The 23,538-nt window shown below is 33.4% G+C and overlaps 2 protein-coding genes across 4 annotated transcripts; one reads left to right on the top strand and one right to left on the bottom strand.

Moving 5' to 3' along the window:
• Positions 1-3,164: 3,164 nt before the first annotated feature.
• On the bottom strand, positions 3,165-9,204 carry LOC143083854 (FGFR1 oncogene partner 2 homolog). Of its 3 annotated transcripts, none has more exons than XM_076260230.1 (4): positions 9,136-9,204; positions 6,639-6,773; positions 5,785-6,039; positions 3,165-3,836 (listed from the first exon to the last, which is right to left on the bottom strand). In XM_076260230.1, the coding sequence occupies exons 2-4, from the start codon at positions 6,771-6,773 to the stop codon at positions 3,531-3,533; spliced, it is 696 nt and encodes a 231-aa protein (XP_076116345.1). In that variant the 5' UTR covers positions 9,136-9,204; the 3' UTR covers positions 3,165-3,530. The 3 variants fall into 3 exon arrangements, with proteins under 3 accessions (XP_076116345.1, XP_076116344.1, XP_076116346.1); XM_076260229.1 differs by having other exon boundaries at positions 9,065-9,161; XM_076260231.1 differs by lacking the exons at positions 6,639-6,773; positions 9,136-9,204 and adding an exon at positions 6,523-6,572.
• A 1,872-nt stretch (positions 9,205-11,076) lies between these two features.
• Positions 11,077-15,837, top strand: LOC143084291 (uncharacterized). Its single transcript, XM_076260702.1, has 6 exons — positions 11,077-11,222; positions 12,099-13,123; positions 13,466-13,634; positions 14,005-14,114; positions 14,625-14,739; positions 15,494-15,837. The coding sequence occupies exons 1-6, from the start codon at positions 11,198-11,200 to the stop codon at positions 15,835-15,837; spliced, it is 1,788 nt and encodes a 595-aa protein (XP_076116817.1). The 5' UTR covers positions 11,077-11,197.
• The last annotated feature ends 7,701 nt before the right edge of the window (positions 15,838-23,538 follow it).

Here is a 23,538-nt window from a genome sequence, read left to right as displayed (position 1 = left end):
TGACAAAATATCAAAATGTTGAATACGATTTTATGAGACAGGAGTTATCACATAATTCTGGTATCATGTTATCAATAATAATAATTACCGTACAGTGTGACACTTCAGTTTTTAAATTAACCTGCAAATTTTGTATATCTCAATTGCAATATAATTGTCCTCGTGTATGCACAAATATGAAGATAACCATGAAACCAAAATTGATAACATTTCAATTTCTCATTTTGGCATTCGTTTTTATTTTTTACCATACTTAGCTTCTAAAATTAATTTACCAAATTTCAGAGTAATAACATATCAGTTTGTTCAATGAACGAACATACAAATATATGAAAAAAATAAAAGATGGATTATATTCGGTGTAAGGTTTTAGCTGCGGACTAGAGCCTCCGGTGACCCAGTGTCGCTCACCTCTTCACTGATTGACACTCTCCAACACTACATGGACAAAAATATCATTATTGACATTAGAATATAGCAAAGTGCTCTCGTCCAATGAAATTGTAGAATTTAATGTTTCTTGTGAGGAATGAATGAAATCATTTTCTTAGTAAAGGATTATTTTTTTTGTTTAGGCCTTTATACAATTCAAAACAAAGAGTTTATATGAACGAGTTACAAATGCCCAGCAGCACTTTTATCAGCTTAACAGAATTCGTGATGAATACTGCCAAAGACTTCAATTTTAAAACAATCAATAAAATCAAATGAATTCACTGATGCAGCAACACTATTACCGTTACCGTTATATGAGAATATTAACAACTTCAAGTTTATACTAAAACAAATCAAACAATTTCAAAGACAGACTGAATATTATATTAATCTTTTAGCTATTTATACAATTTTATAATCTCATATAATTAGAAAATAGAAATTAGTTAAACTTTTGAATATAATTTTAAAGCATCGCATATTAATATTTCCTTGACAAAGACTAGTAGTAGCAGCAGTAGCGGATTCAGAAATTTTGATAAAAGGTGGGGGCTGCACTGACTTCTAAACAGGGTGGCCCGCTCCATTTATACCTTAGTGAATTAATTCCGAAATTATCAACAAAAAGTTTCCCATAAAGGAGGGGTCGGCGTCTTGCTTCCCTAAATCAACTTACTTATAACAAAACAATTTACGAAAAACAAATTTGACAGACGTGAACCAACGACTACCACTGAAATACAGGATTTTGACTTTGGACAAGCACGCAATGAACGTATTGGGGTTAAATATGATTGTGAGCGCTAAACCCTCCTCTAACCAAGGACAGTGGTGTAACAACACAACATAAGAACAAATTATAAAATTCAGTTGACAAGGCTTAACTCAATTTCCTCCAAACTATTTCTAAATGTGTTAAAAATTTTGGCATTATTGTTTTTGCTACTCACATTTCTCCAACATTTGGTGTTCTCATATTTAGGTAAATATTTTTTTGTTGGAGAAATGTGATTTTTTGGAAAAAGTTTTTTTTTAAAGAAATTTGAAATTCCTGTAAATAGAGTTCCAGTAAATTCAGCTCAAATTAACCTTTGAATGATATTACTGATTGATAGTTGAAAAAAGTCAAAATTGGAGAAGAAAAATACATATATACAAACAATTATATCAATGCAAGTATTTACATTCAAATAACATTATTGGAAATATTAGCATTGATAAAAAAAATATTATGGAAAGTGTGCAATATTGTCAGATGAACCCTGTAGCTTTACAATCATACCATACACCAAATTGAATATGTTATCCCATTGCGTTTGGTTTTTCTGATAAACAAATGCATATTTTTATTTACTTTACGCTTTTCCCTTAATTTGTCTTCAGGCTTTTGTTTCTTTTGGTTGTATTACTTGTGACTAACTGGGTATCCATCATGACATTCTCAGGATCCTGTTATTGTTTTTTTTTCACTTTGGACGTTTCTGTGCCACACAGGTCCTGTCCAGTGATGTGATTTGGAACAAGAGGTTTTTATATTGTTGTTTCCTTTTGTTAACCCTTATATTTATATATTACTAAATTTGTACTTTAACAAGAATGTGTATACTACAGTTTATGTGCTATCAACTACAATAATGTTTAATAAGCAGCTTTGTTAATATACCATTAACTATGTATACAAAAACCTTTTGTTACCCTCTTTGTCAAATATACTGTCTACTGCATCAACCTTTTATTGGCGTCTTTCTAAGATTTATGTAAAATTTTTATATTGTATAAATTCTCTTGTTCTGTTCCAAAATTCATCATGATGGGAGGGATTGAAGGCATACGCATTAATAAATTGTGGGTGGCTGTATTTTCCTGAAAATCTTGTAAACATGATATTAAAATATTGTATTAAAGTTAAATGAAAATTTAATTTTATGGATAGTTGGCATGGTTTGGGTCTACATAAATTGCTTTCCATTCCCCTAAACTGTTATTACAGAGATATGTCTCGCCTTTTTGTTATGATAATGCAAATGTTGAAACTGAAATAGTAATACTTTAACATGTATTAAGTTACATGTACCAAATATTCAAAGTCTATGAACCATGACTGAAAGTGCATGGCTAAACAATCTCCATGGAAATGAGATGCGCCCATGCTAATTCAACCGCATGCGAAATACCATTGACCTTTAAACAAACCTAAACACAAAACTATGTAAAAGTTTCAAAGTCAACAAACCATGATGAGGGGGTGGTACTATATAATCTCCATGGAAACGATACTTGCAAATGTCAATTAATATGCATACTAAATATCATTGACATAACATAAGCAGTTCATCTTAAACTGATCTTATAACAAATTAATACATGTATACTAAGCAAAATTTTCACAGTCAATAGACCATGACTGAGAGGGCAGGGCCAAATAATATCCATGGAAAAGAGATATATATGCCAATGCTAATACATGTACAACTGCATACCAAATGTCATTGACCTATCACTTGTGGCTCTTCTTAAACTAGACCTAATCACACTCGTATATTATTGACCCTGCTGTCACCTCTGGAAACAGCATACCTCTGTAAAGGCGAGACAAAAATCATAAAAATCAAGCAAAACATGTGTTTCTCTTTCATTCTAGTGGAAGAATCTTTTAAACACTATAAACAAGTTTATATTCAAATGTATAATGCCTTTCACAGTCTTGCTTATAATCAAATTGAAACAAATTGTAGTTGGATTTCATTTTATTTTTCTAAGGTAAAGATCTTTCTTCATCTTAACAACAATTTTTTCACAAGTGAAAGTTATCAATGGTTATAGTGTACCCGGTATGATGATAAAGTTTCTTTTTTGAGTTTTATGTAAATACATGAATAAGCATAAAATCAGAACCTCAAAACTTTTCCATTAACTTATCTATAGTATATACCGTACAATATCAGTTTAAAACAGCTGATATCATTTGTTAATAAATTTACACAATACAGCTGATAACTCTTGTTAATAAATGTATGCTAATATCATAAATATTAAATCATCACATGTAATGACACACAATGTTCTGTCTCTTTACTTTTAGAAGTTTTTAAACTTTAATCATTTTCTGAAGGTTTGTTGACTGGCTCATTTTCTCCTTGGCTGTCCAAACTTTCAAAGCTTTGATCAGAACTTTGGTCTGTTTGTGCTGACTTATCATCAGATTCTGTTGCTTTAACATTGTCCAGAATTTTTTGTTTTGCTGTTGTGCACACTTCTAATATTTCTCGTAATCCATTATTTTCTAGCTGGAGTTGAGTCAGTTTTTCATGATCATGGGCAGACAACTGATCATCGACCGAAGCAGCTTTCTGCATCACTGCAGCCATTTCACTAATTTTATCAATAAGTTGTTCAATTTCCTGGAAAAAAATATATAAAACATGTTATTCAAAGAGCCTGTAATTCAGATGATTTTGATGTTTTTAGCTAAATTTGGCTGTTTTTTTTTTGTTTTGTTAAATGTCTCATTTCGTCATTTTTAAAGAGCTAAGCTGCTTACTATATGCATGGTAGTGGTTTTCCTCATTGTTGAAGACCTTTCAGTGCCCTAATTGTAGTTTGCATTCTTATCATTATGTCTATGGTGGATATGTTGTCTCATTTGCAATCATGATACATCTTCTCTTTTATTGTCTTTATATATCATGTATATATATGTTGTGTAAAAATTGTAATGTTGTACAAATTATAATTTGTACAGAATTTTTGTACAAGTTATCAGTGTTTTATGACCTGCTGAACAAAAATGGATGATGCAAACACACAGTCTTTTGCTCCACAGATATCTGTCAATTTTTCACAACTTCATGATACAGTCTAATATTGAGCATTGATACAAAAACATTATAAGACCTCACAAAGATTTTTTGTATAGATATGAATATGGTATAAGGAAAAAACAAAATTAGAATTCAAACCATTCAGGTATCCTCATTTCCAGTTTGAAGGAAAAGAGAATAGCACTAAATGTTAGGTTGAAGTATATTTATCATGTTTATTTGAATTTTAAACATAACACTGGTGCATTTTATAAGGGCTAATCCAGAAAAAAATGTAGGGGAAGGGGGGAGGGGGTTGGAAGGCAGTTTTTGTCAGCACCTGCCACCCAGACAATTGTAATTGAGAATAATAGTGCATTATTGTGTGAAAAGTTGTTCTGATACCCATTTCACCCATGTATTATTCATACAATGTGCCTTCCAACCCCCCAACCCCCATACATTTTTTTTCTGGAATAGCCATAAGATAAACCTGTATCACCTGGTGCTCTGCAGGTGGCAGCTTTATACAACCCAAGTGGTTGAACCCTGAACAGTTGGGGCAAATATAATTTTGTCACAATATTCAAGCTTGATTCTGTCTGAATTTGGATTGTGATCAAATTTTAGACATAATATAGGTTTTGTCACAAAATTAATGCGGTCAAAGATCTCACAAATCTATTGCACAATACTGTTCAATTGAAGATTTCTTCTTGAAACTTTTCAAATTTCGATATTTGAAAAATTTTGAAAAAAAAGGAAGCACTTCAAAAAATGGTAAACAACCCCCCCCCCCAACTTTTTGAAACCCCACTTGCAGCAATAACCCTTAAACTCAATCCCATGCTTTCCATTGCAGTATTGAACCTTGTAGTACAATTTCAGAGAGATCCATACACTTGAACACAAGTTATTGTCAAGATTGTTTTGAAACTAGAAACATGCTTCTTTTTGGCACTTTTTTGGTCCCTTATTCCTACATATTTTAGGCAATTAACCCAAAAATTAATCCCAGCCTCCCCTTTGTTATATGGTACAATTTCAGAGAGATCCATACAATTACACATTTAAGTTATTGTCTTGAAACTAGAAAATGCTTGTTTTGACCCCTTTTTGGCCCTTAATTCCTAAAATTTGGCTCCATAACCCCTGAAATGAATCCAAACCTTCTACTTGTGATAGTAAACATTGCATTTTGATTTGAGAGCAATTGAAATACTTCTTCACAAGTTATCATCCTGAAACTTACATCTTGTACACAACATATACATATGAGTACAGATAACAGAAAGAATGTCCTCAATCTTCAACAATTAGCAGATTTCTATACCATATGTCAAGCTCTGAATCATGAGCCTAAAAGTTGTGAATAAATTAAACATAAATAATCATTGTAAGCATACTATTAACATCCCACTCATAATTACAAACCCATTCAAGATGTTAAGCTACATTAGTTAATCATATTGTAAGCTTAACCACTGTGTGTGAGCTGAGCAGTAAATCATACTGAAACCTTAACCACTATGTATGAACGACATCTTACCCTATTTTTCTGGTCCTGTCTCGTTTTAATTGATTTTTCTACTCTGTTGCTTTGTAATAGTTTCATTATCTGTTCCCGATATTTCTGCATGATAAGTTCTAATGCTGACTGATGTTCTTCTAGTGATAGACATAGTTCTTTGTTCTCTTGTTGTAGTTCTCTAATCTGACGATTCTCTTGTGCTATTCCTAACACTAATGTAGAACGGGGTCTGTGTCGAGCAATCTCATTCAGTTCGTTGATGTCGTCTTGATACTGAGAAAAAACAAAACAAAGTTTTAAAATAAAGATTTTTCTTTATAATTTAGAATATGAAGCATACAACTTAAGAAGTAATGATTGATGAAAATTAAGCATACACTACAAAATACTAGCTACATGTATCGTATTACAATCATTAAATGTCTATAAAAAAGAATAGGTTTGTCTGTTTTAACCCTACCCAGGAAATAGCTGCCTACTCAAAATCTTATATTGTCCTGCTGTGTATTTTTTTTCCAGATAGACATGAAAACTAATAAACATCTGATACTTAAATTTCTCTTTGCCAAAAAAAAAGAAAATGTCTACCTAGTACCTACCTACCCACAGTTGCAATGTTTGTGTAGGGTTTGGGCAAACCAAAATATTTTTAAGTGTGGCCTAATGTATTGCATAAGGAAAATTGTGTATACATGTATCTGTTTCATTGAGTCTATTCTGTTATGAAGAGTTTGTGTTTGGGCAATGATGACATACCTGTTTCATTGAGTCTATTCTGTTATGAAGAGTTTGTGTTTGGGCAATGATGACATACCTGTTTCATTGAGTCTATTCTGTTATGAAGAGTTTGTGTTTGGGCAATGATGACATACCTGTTTCATTGAGTCTATTCTGTTATGAAGAGTTTGTGTTTGGGCAATGATGACGTCTGCTGAGCTGTCATGGGTCTTCAACCGAGTTACCAAAATCTTGGCATCATTCAGTAACTTCTCAAAATTCAAAGCCATCTACAAAACAAAAATAACTCTGTTGACATTTTAATTTCATTTACAGCATTAATATATTGATCTTACAAATATCCCAGTATGTTAATATTTATGATTATAATGATGTTTTCAGCATTTCTAGCCTACCTATTTTTGTACTTTACAGACATGACAGACTGTTTATAATATTCTATATGTTCAATGTTTTAATCATAATCATTTTTTTTTTTATTTCTATGGTTCAGTATCATATGGTCATGATAATCATGATAGTGGACAGGCTAGGGAAATTTCATGTAGGAAATCACACCACTTTACATGCTATACATATATACATGTATCATGTACATATATATGTATGTCTGAGCCAGTGACAACTCTACAACAGATTTATCCATCAGGTCACCAGCACTGATGGTGATACATGCCTTGGTACATTAATTTTCTCCAAAGAACAGACATCCAAACCAGGAACCTTTGTGCTAGTAGTCAAATGGTCCATCTGATGAGTTAAGCCTTTATCAACTGATTTTTTATAGTTCATTCTAATGTTGTACTGTTATACCACTGTCCCAGGTTAGGGGGAGGGTTGGGATCTCGCTAACATGTTAAACCACATTGTATATGTATGTGCCTGTCTCAAGTCAGGAGCCTGTAATTCAGTGGTTGTCGTTTGTTTATGTGTTACATATTTGTTTTTTGTTTGTTCATTGTTTTTAGAATTAATATTAAGGTCGTTAATTTTCTCGTTTGAATTGTTTAACATTGTCATTTTGGGGCCATTTATAGCTGACTACATTGTATGTGTTATGGGGTACCAATCAAAACACAGCTGTAAAAAAGTCAACTTGGCCTTTGTTTAAATTGGCCCTAATTCTATCATGTCTATTTTCATCTTTTTCTTTCATTTTTATTTGAGAATAATTGTTTGCAAATTTACAATTGTAGAGGGTCATTTCATCATGTTCATACATTATTTAAAACTCAGTAAATGTACATTATATATGTGTAATTAACATGAAAAATGCACATTGACAATTATCAGTTGGCTTTCAGTTTGATGTTTTCTCAATTATAATATTAATATTTTTTAATTGGTTATCCCATTAACTTGTATGAATCTAACTTATATATATATTGTAGTTTGTACATGTACATGATGTATCAATTACAAACAATAACCTCTTTCAGCCTTTGTCATGTTTGTTGCTTTAAAAATTTTCAAGTCCATGGATCACAGATGATGCCAGCGCTTGCATGTGAAGTTATAAAGGGACATAACTCAAGAACTGTAAAAGTGGCAATACCCAAATTTGTATTCCAACTAAGTTTTGTTGTAGTAATAGTATGCATGATAAGTTTCAAAACATTTAGTCAAGGAAACTTACATACATACATTACTTACAGGGCTGTCTTAAGTTAGGCAACAGAAACAAAAAAATCAGCATTTTTTTTCATTTATAAAGGGCATACAGTCAAAATAACACCTTCAAATTTCAAACTTGATCTGCGCTTTTTGTTAATTAGCATTGTGAATAAGTTTCATGACCATGATGACCATGATAACATTTGGTTGATCCAAATTAAAATTAAAGTTGAAGAACAAAAACAAATATTTCAGCAAACAATGGCAGAAAATATTTTGGTAGGTAAAAAATACAATACACAATAATATATTGGAATGTAGCTTGATCCCCTCTATAAAATGTCCAGTATGTCTTTGAATATTAGTAATTACACCTTATCGCTATTTGTCTGCCATTACTGGATATCACACAGGTTCCTGTAAAATTTTGATGTCTGTAAAACAAAATATCTGACCCAACAATAAAAAGTGATTATTGTATGCGTCAAAAGTTCAAGTGGCAGGGTCAGCCGGGATTAGTGATAAAGTGTATTGTCAAGCATTTCAATAACTTCCAGGAAACAAACTAGTTGAAATGCTACTGCAATACACATTCCAAGGCAAGGTCATGAAAGTTAAATACTCAAAAGTCTTATAACAGTTGACAGAGCTGTGAAACGATATTTGTTTATAAATGCAGGCTAGTGATTTCTTTTGGGCTGTCAATGTATGGTAACCCAAGCCCAAACCTGGGAACAGTATATCTAATTTTAATATACTAGTTTTTTATATAGGAAAGCGATCGCCATTGACAGTAAAACCTCGTCAGACCCACTAAACAAGCCCCTATTATCTATATAGCAAATGCCCGTGAAATGGCAATAATGACAATTTTGAATAAGTGGCCAACTCTAAAGTGCAAGTATCTTTTTTTAAGAAAAACAAATTTCAGAGTTTCGACATATACCTAAAATGTTGCAAGTAAATTGCGTGAGAGTTGTGATTGAATAAGTTGTTTTCAAAACATCTTTTTTTTACCTTCTGTCAAAATAAACAGGAAGTTGATCTTAGTCATAGGATATCATAAAACCTTAGTATACGATCCCGATATATTTTTTTTTATCCAGACGAGATACACTACATTATACTGATTTCTGTTAAAACACAAATTTATTTTTAAATGCAATAAGTTTCTAGCGCATTATAAATGATCCAACTGGAAAATTTCAATAACAGTTTTGTTGGTCATCCTATAAAGCCTCACAGAGACATATGTCTCTGGCCGTATATGGCTATATATATAAAAGGTCAATTTCACTCATAATTAATCGAGTCTATGTAAATTTTCATAATTTAATTTTTAAAATTATAATTTAAAGTAAACAAGTAAAAAGTTTGTATTGTCAATGAAAAAAGAAAAGTGCATTTCACTACATATAGACATGGTAGATCATGGTAATATGACTTATATATATATAAATATTCCCAGGTTTAAGTGGAATATGTTTAGGAAACGACTATTGAACTTCAAAAGGCCGGAGGTTGCTAATTTTTTTCGTAAACAAATATTCTGTTTCCCAAATTGATGAAAAACTTGATATTGAGTATTCTGTTCAATCAGAGGACTTAAGATAGTATTCTGAATCCAGATTTTCACCATATCTTCTAGTGTTAAATTTTGAACTTTGATTGCTAGCGGTAAGGCGCTTGGCGTGAGAAAAAAATCTGACTCAAAATAAAAACCATTCCCCCTTTTTTAAAGCTAAATGGTTGCTCCCTTAGGTTCTAATTGTTTTCTGCTGAAAATAAATTCATTGTTGATTAATTTTAATTATAACAAATGACATTATGACAATTCTTATATACTATATTTAGTATGTGCGTACCTAACAAGGTCTTCATGGCCGTCTGACAGTTTTCATTTGACCTTGACCTCATTTTATGGATCAGTGACCACGGTTAAGTTTTTTGTGGTCAAGTCCATATATCAGATACTTTAAGCAATAGGGCTAATATGTTTTGTGTATTGAATGCTTATTTTGTTTAAACGTCCAACTTGTATAGGTGTCATCTGTACATGTACAAATAAAGCAAAAATGAATTTGTATACCTGTTATTTATATAATATAGTAGGCTAATTGCAGGATAAAGCTTAGTTCTGTCTTTCAACATAAAATCAATGGTAAGTAAGGAAGGCGAGATATTTCAGCGTGTGCACTCTTGTCATTCTTTGCAAATATTACAAAATTAAAAAAAAAACTAAATAAAACAATCCATAACTTTATCAATTGTATGAAGATCGAGGTGGAGAATTTGGAATAGTTAATTTCTACCAAAGTTATCGCAAAAAATGTGTCATGTGGCCGCCCCCCCCCCTTTTTGGGAAAAAATTGGTTGCTTATATAGGGAATCACTGAAGCGTGACTGGAGCGGGTCTCCTCTTAGGTCGATCAGTAGGCCCCCACTTATGAAAAATTCTGGATCCACCACTGTATCCTATAAATCTAGCGAATGGGTTTTAGGGGTTTGATAATCTTTCTATTGGTTTTTTTTCAAAATTTTAACAAACACCGCAAAAAGAGAAAATAGATCTCTATTCAAGATTATTATTCACAATGGTCAATAACATCTTTAAAGGGTCTATTTCTGTCAATTTGATAAATGAGTGAGGTTGTCTTAATGATAATCGGATTGTTTTCAAGTTCATAATAGTTTTGAAGAAACCGGCCAAAACATGGCGCAATATCGCTAACTATTGACATCCAAAGAGCGATAATTCAGAAATGATCGTCCGATTTTTCAGAAAATTAATCGTAATATCATGACTGCTTTAATTTATAATTTATATTTTTTTCCGCTTTCCTCGCTTACAATTTTCAAAACTGCATTAACATTAATGGAATATATACATCACCGCGGATTATATTTACATTTAGCGTTTCTTTCCGTCGCGAAGTAAGGAGAAAATTAGTGACGACTTCGATTGACGTCGGACGTCATAATATCTTCAGTAGCAACGTTGTTGTCGAGCGAAACAGTTTATATTTATTTTATGCACAGAGAACGAGGAGAAAAGAAAGAATAGCGTATCATCTAGAAGATGAATCAGGAAATTAAAGAGTTGAGTAAGTATTATTTATTCTTATTTTAGAAATTTTATTATTGCATGTCAACTGCGTCTTTTTGGAATATGTTTTTTGATATATGCAATCGAAACTTGTAATGATTGCGAATGTCACAAGATGCATTCAACAGCTTTCGATTGTTCGTGCTTCAAAAATTAATATGTACTTCTATATAACGATTGGTTTCAAATGTATGATTTGTTTGTGTGCGCTTCAGCTTTGCCCATACGGAAGGTTAAACTATATGTTTATTCTTATGGTTGAACATCCTTTCCCCGTTTTCACCTCGGCCGTCTACGCGGCTTTTTACTTTTAGTGATACGACACTGTATATGACGATTTAGTTTTGCATTTAATGTTTTATGGAGAAATGAAAAACCTTTACAATTACGAGTATTATAAATAAGTGGCATTAAAAAGAATATGATCTTTGTTGGTATTTCAGGAAAGTTTTAAGCGTCTAACATAATTAAGGCCATTCTCCGGATTTAGGACAAAACAAGTTATTAGGCTCAACTTATTTCCATTTTTGACGTTAGCAATGAAAAATTAAAATTAAAAAAACGGAACTTAGCGGTGATTTATAGTTTAGCGGTAAAGAATTCCTACTCGGCACCATAGAGCAAACACGCTTTCATAGATACTTCTGTATATATATAAGAATAAATGAAGTGGAAATTTTCTAATATACAGTTACTATTACGGAAATGCTGGAATTATGGAATATAAAATTAAACTGAAATTTTGTATGGATAAGCCGACTTGGAAAATCGAAACTTGTCAATTGACATGGGACAATCAGGTTATGTTATAATATGGTGGGATTTTTTTTTTGCCGTCAGCCTGGCCTTTAATATATCGTTGTGCAATTTTCAGGTATGGATGAAGATAACGCGATCTTTGAACGCAACTTGAGCGGATTTATCATATCAGTATTGCATGCTGCTTGCAGCGAAACAGAATCAGATGCAGTGTCAGTTCAACAAGCATTGGACACAGACACAGCGAGTGAAGAGGAAAGAGAAGCTTTCTTTGGAAGTGCAAGAACCAAAGAGATTCAGAGACTTACTGCAACAATGACAGAACAAAATGTTGAAGCAGAGAACACAGAAACAGCGAGTGAAGAGGAAAGAAATGCTTTCTTTGGAAATGCCAGAACCAAAGAGTTTAAGAGACTTACTGCAACAATGATTGAACAAAACGTTGAAGCAGAGAACACAGAAACAGCGAGTGAAGAGGAAATAATTGCTTTCTTTGGAAATGCCAGAACCAAAGAGTTTGAGAGACTTACTGACACAATGAAAGAACAAAACGCTGAAACAGAGAACACAGAAACAGCGAATGAAGAGGAAAGAATTGCTTTCTTTGGAAATGCCAGAACCAAAGAGTTTGATAGACTAACTGTAACCACACAAGAACAAAACGCTGAAGCAGAGAACACAGAAACGGAGAGTGAAGAGGAAATAATCGCTTTCTTTGGAGAAGCCAGACGTGAAGAGCTTGATAGACTTACTGCAACACTGAACACACAAGTCGACGAAGTAATGTCAACGTTGAACACACAAGTCGACGAAGTAATGTCAACACTGAACACACGAGCCAAACCAAAGATTATTACACAGGAGATTTGTTATAATCAGGTCGAAACAGAGGCACTAACAGAAGAAACAGCTAGTGAAAAGGACCGTGTAGCGTTCTTCCAATCAGTTAGGGATGCAGAGCGACAAAAACTTGTTGAAGCATTCGAAAGAGAGAAAAAATGGAAAGAAGAAAAAGAGGAGAGACGAGAGAAAAAAATACAGGAACAGATCAGAAAGATGTTTGAAGATTTTCATAGTCCAGCAGTGTGTCCATTATCGGCCTCATGTGAACCAGGTGGATCAAAAGAGCAGTACCATCTGGTATTTAAAAAATATACTATAATTTTGCATCCTTTTTAAAAAAATATAAATAAATAACGAAATTAATAAATCAGTATGTATTGGTACGAAGTCCTAAATTTGAATCATTAATAATTGTTCCATGAGATCGTATCCGTGAGGCGAGTCATTGTTGTTGTTGGTAATGTCAAGTTTTTAGATTTTATGATACATGTACAAAATGCATGTAAATTGTTAAAAAGTTAATTCATAACTAGGTATATTCACTTGATTTGTCGAAAGTTTGTTTCGATTTTGTAGAAAAGAAAATGACTAGTGTATTACACAATATTAATGCTAAATTATTGGTTTGTTTATCTAAAGTATCCAAGTAGTAGCAATACTGAATACAACATAATGCTGAAATCCTCAGTCTCAAAACTTCACGAGAGAGTGAAAGCTTTCACCGAAGAACAAAAAGATCTCCAGCAAAAACTTGAACTATCACATGCCATAAAACATAGAACTGATACAGATGAAAATAAAGAAAATAGTAAGTTTATAATAAGATATTGATTGATTATGCTCTATACTATATATAATTATTATTTATGATAAGAAAACCGAAAAGCTTAGCTAACTGTAAGCAGACGAGATGAGTCCCCGGGAAACTTAATACAAATTTAAAAGTTGTTTGAACAAACAAATTCATCAACTCCCTATATACGTATCAACAAAGGGTACTAAGTAAAAGCAAAAGGAGATTCGACCGAAAAAATATGAATTCGACCAGATCCTCTTTTGATTTTAATTTCTCTCTTTTAAACCATGTAACTAATATTATGCTTTAAGATCCTTTCAGAACACGTGACCAAAATACTAAGGCTGAAGTACTTAAAAAACTATAACAATATATTTAATAGGACACATCAGCATAAGAACAAGAAGTGATGCAGAAATACTAAAGGCCGACAGAACCAATGACATAAAGAGAACAAGCTCTGTCAGACGCTTTGTAAGCAGGATATTTAAGGTAAAGATATTTTCATTCTCAATTTTATTATTATATTTCTAGTTAGATTATAGCTTTTTTTATTGTTGTATACCCCGTATCTCATTTTATTGTCGTTCATATCCCGTATCTCATTTCAGTGCTTTAATTATCCCGTATCTCAGTCACTACAGTATATTTCCCGTATCTCTGTTTACTATTGCATATACTCCGTATCTCTGTTCACTATTGCATATACTCCGTATCCCTGTTCACTACTGTATATTCCCCGTGTCTCTGTTAACAACGTATACTGTATATGCAACGTATCTCTGTTCACTACTGTATATACCCCGTGTCTCTGTCCACTACTGTATCTATCCCGTATCTCTGTTCACTATTGCGGTCACCCCGTATCTCTGTTTATTCATATGAATTACGCGTCTCCTTACCTTGGCATTGACAATTTACCATTTTTTTTACATTTAAAACACAATTGATATTTTATTTTGATGAAAAATAGTATTTAAATTGATTTATTTTTATTTTCAGAGAAGCAAATCGACGACAGCTGATTTAAGTGCTAAACAGATAGACCCAGAAGAATTGAAGCTAGATTTGACATTTTTTAACGATAAAAAAGAGGATGACCATGAACATGATGAAGGTATAAATCTCAGTCAAACTACAATTATTACACTTTATAACTTGTCTTTTTCGTTGTTGTTGTTCTTCTTCTTGTTTACGTTATACAAGTTGTCAAGAACACCCATCCTCTTGTTTGTTGTTCCTCTTGTTTGTTGTTGTTGTTGTTGAATTTGAAAACACAGTACCAATTAACTTGAGGTGCGCAAATCGAATATTTAAAGAAAGGGGGGATCCAACTTATTATTTGTCTTCCAAGACTAAAAGATGTAGTTTTTAATAACAACAACAGTGATTTAACTATTACCTTTCCAATCAGTTTATTGAGCAAAATAGCAAGATCAGAAAGGAGAACCGTATTTGGCTATTATGATACTAAAAATGCTTCACCAGATACGTCAGCACGCACAGCTATAAACGGAATGTCAGTACATTAGGGTACTCTCCATTGAAAAAGGACATAATCATTAGTTTAACGATTAAATCAATATTGAATTTTACAAATTATGCATGTGTCGTAATAAATCACGATTGCAACTCTATAAATTAAAAAAAAACTAATAATTGATGTTGCTCATCTTTTTGGATTTGATAATCTAAAATTTTCATTTCGCCTGTCAAACTTTTGGTTTTTAGCGTATTATTAATCCAGCACATTTGCCATGCATGTGGTCTATAAAGGATCGGTACTATAACTTTGTATTACCGGTAATAAAAATACAACAAAACTTAATGTTATAACTTATAATAGTTCTTCTAATTTTTCTTTGATTTAGACCAACCAGATACAGCAAGAACATCAAACAGTGAATGGTTCACACTCAGTGATACTGAAGAACCACCCAGACCAAGACTTAAGCCATTTTTTACCCCATTAAAAGAAACACATGAGACAACAATATCAAAGTCAACCAGTCATAAAGCCGCTGAATCAGTCAACACACTTCTGCTAAATGAACCAAACAAACCAGTTCCAATTGAAAAACCAGTTCGCAAACACATTGATTCTAACAATGCACGCCCTCTAAGTAGATTTCAGCGTTTAAGAAAATGGTTCAAACGACGTTGCTGCTGTTGCTGTAGCCAGAATACTGAAGACAGGGATACAGTTTGTTCTTGATTTAATGAGATATGGTTTTTTTTTATCACATATTTTTTGGTTTATTTTTTCTTTTGTTCACTTTGTTAATTGTTTGGTTTTTTTGTTCACATAGTTATTGTTTATAATTTTTGTTATTAAAATTTTGTTTTGTTTTAACCCAGTGTTGTTTTATAGTGTTTATGCATATCTATATTAAAAAATAGTCACTGTATTTAAAATCAAAATACAACTAAAAAAATACAAATAAGATATACTTGGGCTAGTCACATGATTAAATTAGAATTAGAAGAATGGTTACATCATTCAGAAAACACAGGTTGTCGTGCTAATGCGTGGTCGTGATACACATTACCCCACTCGTTTTTCAAAATATCGGATAACAGGAAACAGGAAACAAGAAACAGATCCGAAAATGTCCTCATTTAATTAAATGTGATTGAAGTGGATGAATAGAAGAATAATATTTATTTGAACTACAAGTTCCTTCTTAAAAAAATATAATAACTTTTACACACATTTTCTAGTACCGGTATGTTTTTGGTCAAATTTACTCATTAATATGCGTGAAATGTCTCGCCTACCAGTTGCGGATTCAAAACTTTCCATCAATCATCCTTCATTGATTCTCAAAATAATCAATCAACTTTTTTCAACAAAAGGAGGGGGACCGGGGCTACGCCATAAATCTGTTTCTGCCTACTTTTCCTATCGTGATTGTATACGGAATGTTTTAAAATCGGGGTGTCACTATCACATCAATTAAATGATCTATGGAAATGCGGTCAAGGTTTAACCTCTGCCAGACAGACAGGTAAACATTAAACCTTTCTATAGTTGAACTACAAAACAGCTTGTATGGGGCCTATGGGCACTCGTCCACGGTAAATAGCCTATCAAATACCATTCTTGTTTATATTCTTTCTTTTTTTTTAAGTCGCAATGTAAACACAATGGTATTTTTTTTATATGAAGTGAATAAAATGTTCTTGCCTGTCCCAAGTCAGTAGCCTGTAGTTCAGTGCATGGTTGTCGTTTGTTTATGTGTTACATATTCGTTTTTCGTTCATTTTTTTTTTACAAATAAGGCCGTTAGTTTTCTCATTTGAATTGTTTAACATTGCCATTTCGGGGCCTTTTATAGAATACTATGCGGTATGGGCTTTGCTCATTGTTGAAGGCCGTACGGTGACCTATAAGTTTTAATTTCTGTGTCATTTTGGTCTCTTGTGGAAAGTTGTCTCATTGGCAATCACACCACAACTTCTTTTTTATATCTTCATTTAATAAGATAGGTGCAAGAAACCGTCAAGATTTTTTGTCTGCTTTCAACTTAGCCTTATCATAAAAATAATAAAATAATCTATGAACCATGAAAATGAGCTCAAGTTCAGTTGAGTTCTGACAGACATTTACTCGTATATGTTATTTTTATTTATACATTGTTGAAGGCCGTATATATAGTGTCCTACAGTTGCAGACATCTATAAGTCAATTGGTCTCTGGTGGATAGTTTTCTCATTGCAATCATACAAAATCTTTTTTTTAGAATGAAATTCAAAACAGTGTGGCTGTGGCCATTGATTGACACATTAAATTCATCCATTGACTGGGACAATTTAGGTGAACGTTTGTATGTAACGACCATTGCTCACTGTGTACTTTTTAAAGACACTTAAACTATGGTTCACCAAAGGTTCTCAACACCTTAATAAAGTAATTCGAAAAAATTAATCAGAAATAACACGCTATTTTGATTTGTATCAATTATATAAATCAAAACATAAAGATTATTTCTGATTAATTTTTCGAATTATTTTATAATAAAAGGCGTTAAGAAACCTTGGTGACCCCACAGTTTAAATGTCTATCGTAGGTACGTCGTGAACAGTCAGTAGTCGTTACAGACAAACGTTCACGTAAATTGTCCCAGTCAATGGATGAATTTAATGTGTCAATCAATGGCCACAGTCACACTGTTTTGAATTTCATTCTATTTTCACATGTTATCAATTCAAGGTCAGGTAAGCCTTTTATCTGACGGACACATACACAAGTAAATCCTACCTGACGGACACATACACAAGTAAATCCTACCTGACGGACACATACACAAATAAATCTTACCTGACGGACGCATACACAAGTAAATTCTACCTGACGGACACATACACAAGTAAATCTTACCTGACGGACACATACACAAGTAAATCTTACCTGACGGACACATACACAAGTAAATCCTACCTGACAGACACATACACAAGTAAATCTTACCTGACGGACACATACACAAGTAAATCTTACCTGACGGATACATACACTAGTAAATCCTACCTGACGGACACACACACACAAGTAAATCTTACCTGACGGACACATACACTAGTAAATCCTACCAGACGGACACATACACAAGTAAATCCTACCTGACGGACACATACACAAGTAAATCTTACCTGCCGGATACATACACTAGTAAATCCTACCTGACGGACACATACACAAGTAAATCTTACCTGACGGACACATACACAAGTAAATCTTACCTGACGGACACAAACACAAGTAAATCCTACCTGACAGACACAGACACAAATAAATTCTACCTGACGGACACACACACAAATAAATCTTACCTGACGGACACATACACTAGTAAATCCTATCTGACGGACACATACACAAGTATATCCTACCTGACGGACACATACACAAGTAAATCATTCTATACAACACAAATAGTTCACTTATTACTCATGCATAGTAACTGAGAAACAGACGTAATCACAAAAAAACTTTTATAAAAAACCAAAACCATGAATATTATGTTACAATCAATTGATTTCTGAGGACGGACATATATATATCTTACACTTGATCATTCTGGTTAACCGTATCATAGTATCATAAACTGCTTTAAATGCACTTTTCGATAAAAGATGTCTCTTCAGTGATGCTCGAGACAAAATTAAGTATTTGAAAATTCAAATGTATTAAATAAGGTTCTTACATACCAAAAAGAACAAAAAGATTTAGCCAAAGCATGGCAGGGAATCAGTGCTTTCCATGATGGAGTTGTATTCCTTAATTATATATGTCCCCACTTTAAAAAAAAATGTGGGGTATACTGTTAAACCTCTGTCTGTATGTCCGCCAATCCGTCCATCCGTTACATGAACCATGACGTTTCGTCTGCATCTTTCTCAGAACAACATTATAAGGATTTCTGAAATTTGGTTTCAGGGTTTATATAAGTCAGCTACTCCGTGTTATGCGTTTTCAGAATCATCACTCAGCAACTTCCTATTTACCGAAATATTAGGCGAGGTATCATCAGTGAGCTGACGCTGTCAGTTTCATTTAATTAGTAGCTGAGAAATGGACCTAAATATGAACAGAAATCAATATCATTACCTAAATTTAGATATTTCAGTTTCGCACGGTACCTCTTATTAAAATCAAATTATATTCCAGCAATGCTGGGATCGTGTCTGTACAATGACGTTATAGAATTCGATAAACGTAATATCAGCCATAATTTGATGTAAGCTATCATAGTCAAAAAGGGCTTTTTATAGCTGACTATGCGGTATGGGCTTTGCTCATTGTCGAAGGCCGTACGGTGACCTATAGTTGTTAATTTCTGTGTCATGTTGGTCTCTTGTGGAGAGTTGTCTCATTGGCAATCATACCACATCTTTTTTTATATGTAATCTATGTATCACGGTTTTATGACTTTGTCAGCGGTTTTGTAACCAACAATTACTTTAGTTAAAACCTTTATTTAATTCCTTTATAGATAAAATTTGTTTTTGCAAAACATTTGACTGTATCCGTAGAAAATTTTTTAGAAACCGGATATCCCAACATAGATTTTAAAGTGATGTTGTTTACACAACTCTTACTTTTGGGTATGAACAATGTAAACTCGTTGATCCTTTTTCTCGTTCTAAAATGACATAAATTCAACATCGTATTTTGTTTAAATCGGTATGAACATTAATAACATTCAATCACATTAATCAATCCAAATATAACTAATCAATATTACAGCTATGAACATTATTTGCCATACAGTCTGTCAATCCGGATATATGTTGGCATTACACAATATCGTGCATGAATTTTCCAGCTGACTGTTCATGACGATATAATTGCTAACTTGTATGTCATTTTGTCTCTGTTGGAGAGTTCTATCTTTGGCAGTTATATGTATACCACATCTTCTTATTTTCATATTTATATGAGTAGCAGCAGATAAATTTGTAAATCAGATTCTCAATCGACCATTCGATTAAATAGGAAAACGTTTGTTGTGCGTGTACTTGAAAGAGCTGAAAAGTCAAACAGCCAAAGAATTTGTTGCACTCCAAAAATAAAATTGAGAATGGAAATGTGGAATGTGTCAAAGAGACAACAACCCGACCATAGAACAGACAACAGCAGAAGGTCGCCAATAGGTCTTCAATGCAGCGAGAAATTCCCGCATCCGGAGGCGTCCTTCGGCTGTCCCTAACCAAATATATATGCTAGTTCAGTTATAATGAACGCCATACTAAAAAGAAACTGAAATTAAAAATACATGTAATACAAGACTAACAAAGGCTCCTGACTTGGAACAGGCGCAAAAACGCGGCGGGGTTAAACAATTTTATGAGATCTCTTCTAATGTCAGAAGGTGTAACAAAAGAAAAAACACAAAATGACAATAAAACATAAATAACAAAAGACTACTAGCAGTTAACTGAAATGCCAGCTCCAGTATTTAATTCCACTATTTCCATATGCTTTATTTTAACTTCTACTCATTGATTAAAACATTCAAGTCGCCACTTAATCATCGTATGTTTATAGAATGTAAAGACTTGTTGCACAATAAACACGTGGCAATTGTTTACAAACAATTTCTACATTTACACGTGATCATGTTATACAGGGGCGGATCCAGCCATTTTAAAAAGGGGGGGTCCAACTATATGTCCCCATTCAAATGCATTGATCGTCCCCAAAAAAGGTGGTTCCAACCCCCGGAACCCTCACCCTGGATCCGCCACTGCTATAGGCGCTTTTTTATTGGATGCAGCGAATTTCGACTGCAACAAATAAAAATCCTGACCTTGTGTCTCCGAAATTTTATCTCAATCCGCCAAGGGTGAAGAGAACGGGAGTGGATCGTAACCCTTGGCTAGCGAAGATGATAGACGCCATACTAAGCTCCAAATTATACACAAGAAACTAAAACTGAAAATCAAACAAGACGAACAAAGGCTAGAGGCTCCTGACTTGGGACAGGCGCAAAAATGCGGCGGGGTTAAACATGGGTTTAAGATCTCACCCCCTCATTATACTATAAAGTAAAATAACATTTTTGTGAAACCCATTTTTAGCTCACCAAGCCCAAAGGGCCAAGTGAACTTTTCTCATCACTTAGCGTCCGGCGTCCGTCGTCGTCCGTCGGCGTCGTCGTTAATTTTAACAAAAATCTCCTCTGAAACTACTGGGCCAAACTTAACCAAACAAACAAACATGGCCAAAATCATCATTGGGATATCTAGTTTAAAAATTGAGTCCGGTGACCTGACCAAGCAACCAAGATGGCCCCCAAAAAATAGAACATAGGGGTAAAATGTTGATTTTGGCTCATATCATTGAAACTAACCCGAATAATTCAGTCGTTATATATTACGACCCCTATCGATCACTACATTACGAAAGGTGGAGAGAATCGGAGACGTTACGAGCTTGAATTATTCGAGTTACATTGAAACCAAAACATTTAGAGTAAATCTGACATGGGGTAAAATTGTTTAACAGGTCAAGATCTATCTGTCCTGTTTTTTCAGATATACTTGACAACCCTTTGTAAGGTTGCTGTCCCTAAATTGGCAATTGTCGAGCCTGCGACTTTTGTCGCAGAAAGCTCGACATTGGGATAGTGATCCGGCGGCGTAAGCTTACTTCTTAAAAGCTTTATATTTTAAATGGTGGAAGACCTGGATGCTTTATTCTTGGTATATGGATGCATCATATTACTAAGTTTGATTCAGGCACATCTTCAATATCATTGACCTCATTTTCATGGTTCACCGACTACTTGAAAAAAAGTTAAGATTTTTTGTAATGTCTCTTTTATTATAAGTAATATGATAACAATATTTGTTATGTGCGTACCTTGCAAGGTCCTCATGCCTGACAGATAGTTTTCACTTGACCCTCAACCTCATTTCATGGATCAGTTTTGGTGGTCAAGTCCGTATCTCAGATACTGTAGGCAATAGGTCTAGTATATTCGGTGTATGGAAGGACTTTAAGTTGTACATGTCTAACTGGCAGGTGTCCTCTGACCTTGACCTCATTTCCATGGTTCAGTGATTATAGTGAAGTTATTGTTTTTATGCCCCACCTACGATTGTAGAGGGCATTATGTTTTCTGGTCTGTGCGTCCGTTCGTCCCGTTTCAGGTTAAAGTTTTTGGTCAAGGTAGTTTTTGATGAAGTTGAAATCCAATCAACTTCAAACTTAGGTCACATGTTCCCTATGATATAATCTGTCTAAATTAAATGCCAAATTAGATTTTTTACCCCCAAGTTCACGGTCCACTGAACATAGAAAATATTAGTGCAAGTTTCAAGTTAAAGTTTTTGGTTAAAGTTTTTGGTCAAGGTAGTTTTTAATGAAGTTGAAGTCCAATCAACGTGTAACTTGTTACACATGTTCCCTATGATATGATCATTCTAAATTTAAATGCCAAATTAGATTTTCACCCCAATTTCACGGTCCACTGAACATAAAAAATGATAGTGCGAGTGGGGCATCTGTGTACTGTGGACACCTTCTTTTTTGGTGTGTTTTTCTTATACTGTATGCAATATATATATATAGGTCTACCATATTTGGTGTTTGGAATGATTGTAAGTTGTACATGTCTAGCTGGCAGGTGTCCTGTGACCTTGACCTTATTTTCACGGTTCATTGCTTAGTGTTAAGTTTTTGTGTTTTGATCTTAAACTATAAGCAATAGGTCAACTATATTTGTTGTATGGAAGAATTGTTAGCTGTACATATCTGTCTGACATGGTTCATCTGACCTTGACCTCATTTTCATGGTTCATTGGTCAATGTTTAGTTGTATTGGTCAATGTTTAGTTGTATTGGTCAATGTTTAGTTTTATTGGTCAATGTTTAGTTGTATTGGTCAATGTTTAGTTTTATTGGTCAATGTGAAGTTTATGTTATAGTTGTAATAAAGCTTTATATTGAGGACTATCAACGTAATATCAATTTTTACTACAGAAGGCGAGACATTCCAGCGTGTGCACTCTTGTTTTAAGGAAAATTTGCCGTTCTTTTGTTATTATCTTAAATATTATCATAGATAGAGATAAACTGTCAACAGGAATAACGTTCAGCAAAATAAGATCTACAAATAAGATAGCATGACTAAAATGGTCATAGACATTACTCATGTATAGTTTCACCTGAAAATTGTTAAAAAAACATAAAAGTACTTGTGAAATAAAACTATCTATACCGGAAATGTTGGATTTAATAGTAATCTTAATATATATTTCTATACACAAGAACATTTATTATAGTGATTTTTATATATATATATATATATACAAGTAAACTAAGAGTCCCCTTTCTTGAGCTCTATTAATGGTTGGTTGTTTAACGTCCAGTGGCAAATATTTGATGTATGTTTAGGACGAATGTATA

The sequence above is a fragment of the Mytilus galloprovincialis genome, chromosome 7 (genome assembly GCF_965363235.1).
Source record: "Mytilus galloprovincialis chromosome 7, xbMytGall1.hap1.1, whole genome shotgun sequence".
Classification (NCBI taxonomy): Eukaryota; Metazoa; Mollusca; class Bivalvia; order Mytilida; family Mytilidae; genus Mytilus; species Mytilus galloprovincialis.
This window is presented reverse-complemented; position numbering and strand designations above follow the sequence as displayed.

Excerpts from the sequence above, each read along its gene's own strand:
- LOC143083854 (XM_076260230.1), bottom strand. The coding sequence starts at position 6,773 with ATGGCTTTGAATTTTGAGAAGTTACTGAATGATGCCAAGATTTTGGTA. Across the intron at positions 6,040-6,638 it reads GAATAGACTCAATGAAACAG|TATCAAGACGACATCAACGA; the intron begins GTATGTCATCAT and ends GTTTTTTCTCAG. Across the intron at positions 3,837-5,784 it reads GACAGGACCAGAAAAATAGG|GAAATTGAACAACTTATTGA; the intron begins GTAAGATGTCGT and ends ATTTTTTTCCAG.
- LOC143084291 (XM_076260702.1), top strand. The coding sequence starts at position 11,198 with ATGAATCAGGAAATTAAAGAGTTGA. Across the intron at positions 14,115-14,624 it reads TTGTAAGCAGGATATTTAAG|AGAAGCAAATCGACGACAGC; the intron begins GTAAAGATATTT and ends TTTTATTTTCAG. Across the intron at positions 14,740-15,493 it reads TGACCATGAACATGATGAAG|ACCAACCAGATACAGCAAGA; the intron begins GTATAAATCTCA and ends TCTTTGATTTAG.